General features: G+C 43.9%; 1 protein-coding gene across 1 annotated transcript in view; it reads right to left on the reverse strand.

Moving 5' to 3' along the window:
- glg1a (golgi glycoprotein 1a) overlaps nucleotides 1-6,000 on the reverse strand; it is a gene marked incomplete at its 5' end in the record, with an annotated part of 45,136 nt that extends 39,136 nt beyond the window's left edge. The window contains one exon of the mRNA XM_083917104.1: nucleotides 5,668-6,000. Within this exon, the coding sequence (XP_083773230.1) occupies nucleotides 5,668-6,000 (333 nt within the window). The remainder of the gene's footprint in view (nucleotides 1-5,667) is intronic.

Here is a 6,000-nt window from a genome sequence, read left to right on the forward strand (position 1 = left end):
TTATCTCAAAGTCAACAAACAACAATAAGGATCAGACATGAGAGCGTTTCAGTTCACTTCAGAGGTGGACGTGACCTTAAACCTGTCATTCACAGGGGCGTTAAACAGGTCTTGGTACGAATGAGGCAGCAAACTGGAACTGGCACAGATCCACGGGGATGACAACGGCGTGCCGGTATGCCCGCGCCCTTCACACCGCTGCCACCGTGCCAGAAGAATGAGGAAAGTTCAAACAAGGAAGAAGTCGCCTTCTACGACGTTTGCGGTCGATTTGCATTCAAATGTGACATTTGACGCTTCGTCTACGCCTGCTACTGAACAGTTTTCCATCATCGACTCATCTGCTGGTTGTTAAAATATCAAAAGAAGCCCAGAGGGACATCTTCACATTAAGACTGCAACTAATGAGCATCACCTCGATCGAGAAGGCCGTGTTTCCGGTTTGATTCGTCTGGTTTTCAGCAGGATTACAGGAAAATTACAGGCCGGATTTTCATGCAACTTGGTTGAAAGGTGCAGCAGGACCAAGAAGAGACATGCAATTATTAGAGTTGTTCCCGATAAGCTATCGGCAAGAACACAAGTCTGCACCGATCCCAGACCACGTCATTTATCCCTTATGTTAGTTCTTTTTAACTTTATGACTGTGGATGCAACGCTCCGATATTAAGATCGGATAACGGTCCCGATATTAACAAATGAGCTGGATCTGGTATCTGATTATTTATGAGATGGTCGCGAGCGGCGCATGTGCTGCATGCCCTGCGACTCAAAGCTAACACCAGCAACAACATGAAGCGAGCAGTGACTCCGCTGTATGGAGGTCATTCACCTGCTTCACTGGACTAAAATACAGAAATCATTCACTCATTCATCTTCAGCCTCTTGTCCCTGTCGGGGTCGCGGGGGGCTGGAGCCGATCCCAGCTGACATTGGGCGTGAGGCGGGGTCCACCCTGGACAGGACGCCAGTCTATCACAGGACACATAGAGACGAACAGAGACAGACAACCATTCACACCTACGGGTGATTTAGAGTCATCAATGAACCCAACACCTGCACGTCTTTGGACTGTGGGAGGAAACCGGAGAACCCGGAGAAAACCCACGCAGACAACAGGCAAACTCCACACAGAATTCGAACCAGGAACCCTCCCGCTGTGAGGCGACAGTGCTGACCACCATCCACCGTGTCGCCCCATAAATACAGAAATAAAAAGATACAAACGTACAAATTATGTGTTCACAACACTGCAACAACAGCCTGTGCTACGATTTTCTTTTATTAATAGTTACGACAAATGGCAGTTAGCATGAATGCTAGCTTTACATTAAAAATGCCATAGAGGGGCTAGCATGATTAGCATCTAGCCCGGTTCATGTTTTTCCACATGAACCAACAAAAGTTTTAATTTTGTTTAACCACTGGAAATGTTCTATATTCAAATCAGATATAGCTGATTACTTATCCTGCTGTAACACCCTTTCAAAATAAGATCCTGCTGTAACACCCTTTCAAAATAAGATCTTATCCTGCTGTAACACCCTTTCAAAATAATATATCCGGGTCTAAATGCTCCCAAAACAGACGACCGAACATTTGAACAGTTACGATCACCTCTTTCATCAGTAAGCTGTCTTTTTCCTCGATAAGGAAGAGGTGAAACGACGATTACGTTCTGTTGATCTGTTCAAACACCAGGGAACACGGGAACACGGCACTGCGGCGTTAATACGAGGCTCGAAAACTGCCTGGACCCGGAAATCATATTTTGAAAAGGCGTTACGTCACGTCTTAACAGCCCGATAGACATGCAGCTAGAAATGCCTATTCATGCATGATGGAAATATACGAGCAGAAGGTAAAACCACAGCTTTGCCTTCACATCACAACAACTACGGCAAGTCTGAGTGGACAAACAGCGCTACAGCGTCGAAACTGCAGCACATTGTTATTTAAGTTACTTTGTCATCAGAGTCAGCTGCTACTTTTGAATTAAAGAAGTTTAAGCCAGAGAACAAATGTTTATTTTATTACATATTTGTATCTATGTGTTGTTACATTTGGCTTCCTCACATCACACACGAGTCAAACGCTGGTCAGGAGCGACCACATAAGACCGGAGCGAACAGCTACAGTCTGTAAAACTGAGCGTTTCATAAAGACGTTCAGCACCAGAGGGGACGTCGTCTCGGGGTTTGGACTAAGCAGATCATGGGGCTCCTTTTAGCCGCTGTAAGCTCTCGTTGTAACGCTTAAAGATCTCAGTCTGCTGCAGTTCTGCTGAGATAATGAGCTTAAAGAAGTGACTGAGTGAGCTCGCAGCAGACACTGAAATGAGCCTAGAGGTTAAAAAAAAAAAAAAAGCAACGTAGTGGCCTGAAAAAGCACACGTTCAACGACGGGCAGGCGGGTAAATACTGAGTCATCCTCCACCTTTCTCAAACATCCACCTGTGGACTTAAGAAGATACACAGCTCCAGCAGCTGCAGGGAAACCATTCATGTGGAAAGACGGGTAACTTGTTATCTGTCTGACGCCAAACTGTCTCCGTGAAGAAGAAGAAGAATCAGGAAGAAGAAGAATCAGGAAGAGGAAGGAGAAGAAGAAGAAGAATCAGGAAGAAGAAGAAGAAGAAGAATCAGGAAGAAGAAGAAGAAGAATCAGGAAGAAGAAGAATCAGGAAGAAGAAGAAGAAGAATCAGGAAGAAGAATCAGGAAGAAGAAGAAGAAGAAGAAGAAGAAGAATCAGGAAGAAGAAGAAGAAGAATCAGGAAGAAGAAGAAGAAGAATCAGGAAGAAGAAGAAGAAGAATCAGGAAGAAGAAGAAGAAGAATCAGAAGAAGAAGAAGAAGAATCAGGAAGAAGAAGGAGAAGAAGAATCAGGAAGAAGAAGAAGAATCAGGAAGAAGAAGAGGAATCAGGAAGAAGAAGAAGAAGAGGAATCAGGAAGAAGAAGAAGAAGAAGAAGAATCAGGAAGAAGAAGAAGAATCAGGAAGAAGAAGAAGAATCCGGAAGAAGAAGGAGAAGAAGAAGAAGAATCAGGAAGAAGAAGAAGAATCCGGAAGAAGGAGAAGAAGAAGAAGAATCAGGAAGAAGAACAAGAATCAGGACGAAGAACTTTTATTTAAGGGAAATTAAAACATTTTCACTCTTATTATTAACACACACACACACACACACACACACACACACACACACACACACACACACACACACACACACACACACACACACACACACACACACACACACACACACACACACACACACACACACACACACACACACACACACACACACACACACACACACACACACACACACACACACACACACACACACACACACACACACACACACACACACACACACACACACACACACACACACACACACACACACAGTTTCAACTATGCACCGCTATGGTGGCGTATGCAGGAATCCTGGTGTTACATTTAATATCTTTTTATCAGTCTGAAAACTTGCAGATGATCCTTTTCAGATGACGTCAAATCTAACAGGATCAATAAATTACGGACAAATGTACAAAATGGAAACAAGCTACGAACTTTAATATCTAGAAATAATGAGGTTTAATACTTGCAGACAGCCTGAATATAAAAAACTATTCTCATAAAGTGACCTTAATCTGCTTTATGACTCAAACAAACGAGATGTCTGATGGATAATATTCATTTTTTGTGTTAAATTAAATACATTATTAATGGATTAGTCGCAGGCCTTCAGTTAATGTCCAGTGCTTACGCTGCACTGCACCTTTTATTTATTATTAGCGTCTTTAAAACTGTTTTTACTTTTTAATGATTTCCTTGCTTATTTAATTTTTTTATAGCAATTATATTTTCTAATGTCCTTTTATATGTTTGATTCTTTCCAATGCTTTCAGTGTTTTATGCAAAGCACAAATTGTGTAAAGCAGAATTATTTTGATAAATATTATTTAGAAAATTGTATAAAATGTTTTATTGAAGAGTTAGATTTACAAATTGTACATAAAGCAGTAGATGAATGATATAAATAAAAGAGGGGTCGGGTTGAACAGGTGAACACTTCTTCCTATTCCCTTTCAGGCAGATCTGTGAACTCATTTAATTGAATTAAATACTTTTAATGTTGTATTTTTTCTGACATTCTTTAAATTCAATGACTTCGATGTTGAAAGGTGATGCACGTCTACACTGTTGTTTGAGTTTAAGCATAAAAACAGTTCACATTTGCACTTTTTTCAATTAAAAAACACGACTTTTCTGCAGAAAACAGGGACATTTTGGGTCCATAGGTGACTGGGCTGGGAACCGGAGGGTTGCTGGTTAGAGTCCCTGTGTGAACCATGAATGGAGCGTGGACTGGTGGCTGGAGAGGTGCCAGTTCATCTCCTGGGCACTGCAGAGGTGCTGTTGAGCAAGGCACCGAACCCCCAACTGCTCGGGGCGCCGGTCACTGGCAGCCCCCTCGCTCTGACACCTCTCCATTAGTTGCATGCACATATGTCCTGCATGTGTGTGTGTTTCGGGCCCGTGTGTGTGTAAAATGAAAAAATAAGAGTGAAAATTGAATTTCCCCATTTGCGGGACTAATAAAGGAATTCTTCTTCTTCTTCATGTGTGACATTTCTCTGGGCCTTGCGCTGCAGGAGGAGGAAGAGTTGCACCTTTAATCATCATCTTGTTGTAATGTGTTGCCCAAACATGCCAGGACTTTATCCACCACCCTGAGAAACCACAGGGACTGCTAATGTGGAGCTGCCCCGGGCTGGAGGGGGAGGCCACTGACACCCTTTCCCCGGAAAAACGAGACTCTCTGCGGACAGAATGGGTTTAAAGTGTCCTGTGTGCTTTGCTTTAGCATTAGCTGCAGAGCAACTTTCAAACCCAGGCTGAACCCACACACACACACACACACGCACACACACACACCGTCATTAACCACTTAATTTAGCAGTCAGTGAAAAGGCAGCAGAGCTAACTGTAACATTAAGGTCTATAATTAAACCAAAGGTTGTAATTTAGGGTACTACACAAGGCTTGGTAACGGATATCTGGGCTAACATCTCAGCTACAACCGCAGCTAACGTTCGTCCAGCTCGTCCTATGGCTCCGAACTGCGTTGAAAATCTGCCAGATTTAACACGTTATAGCTCACTGTTAAATCCATGACAACAAAATGAGCACAATGTGTTGTTAATTTGTAACAACTATGTCTTCTGATAAATTCGGCTCAAAAATATTGTCAAAAACCGACATTTATTCCGGTGTTAGGCCGTTGTTTTGATCTTAACTTACGCTGCGCTGTTCCAAACGGGACGCATTTAGAGGAGACGTTAAAGACAAGAAATAGGAGGTGACCCGAGTTAAAAACTTGTCTGTCGTACAGAAGGAGGTATATCCGTGGCATTGAATCATGCCGAATTGAAGAGTGGATCCTGGTCACTGTGAATATGTTTCCAACTGTGTTCTACAGTGCTTGTAATATTCAATATGTTGTCATATCTACTAAATTGCTAGATTTTTGAACGGGATCTGGCGTGGCGTTCTCTCGCTAGCGGCTCGGCTAAGAGTGTGAGCTAACGTTAGCTGGTGTGTTCAGCAGGCACACCCTGCTTCTTTCCCCGTAACCACGGTGCCCTGCTCCCGCTAACGTACCTCTTTCTTGTCCTGGAGACACTCCAGCACCGCCAGGTTGTTGTTCCAGGAATGTTTGGGGCAAAGCCGGGTCAGGTCCTCCCTGCACACCCCCTCCTCAGCCAACTTCCAGCCGGTAGAGCGCCTCCGAGGCAGCGAGGCCCCAGCGCCCGGGTTCCTCTCAGCGGCTCCCGGGTTCGCCGCAGCCGGTCCCGGGCCTCCGGCTGGATTCTGTGGGTTATCGGCATTGGGAATAAGTTTGCCGAGTAAGTTGTTGTCTCCTCGAATTGGATGCAAAGACGATAAGATGCAGATGAAAAGCAGGAGCAGAGGAACACGTATACAGTCCGCCAT

The sequence above is a fragment of the Echiichthys vipera genome, assembly GCF_963691815.1.
Source record: "Echiichthys vipera genome assembly, chromosome: 7".
Taxonomy (NCBI): Eukaryota; Metazoa; Chordata; class Actinopteri; order Perciformes; family Trachinidae; genus Echiichthys; species Echiichthys vipera.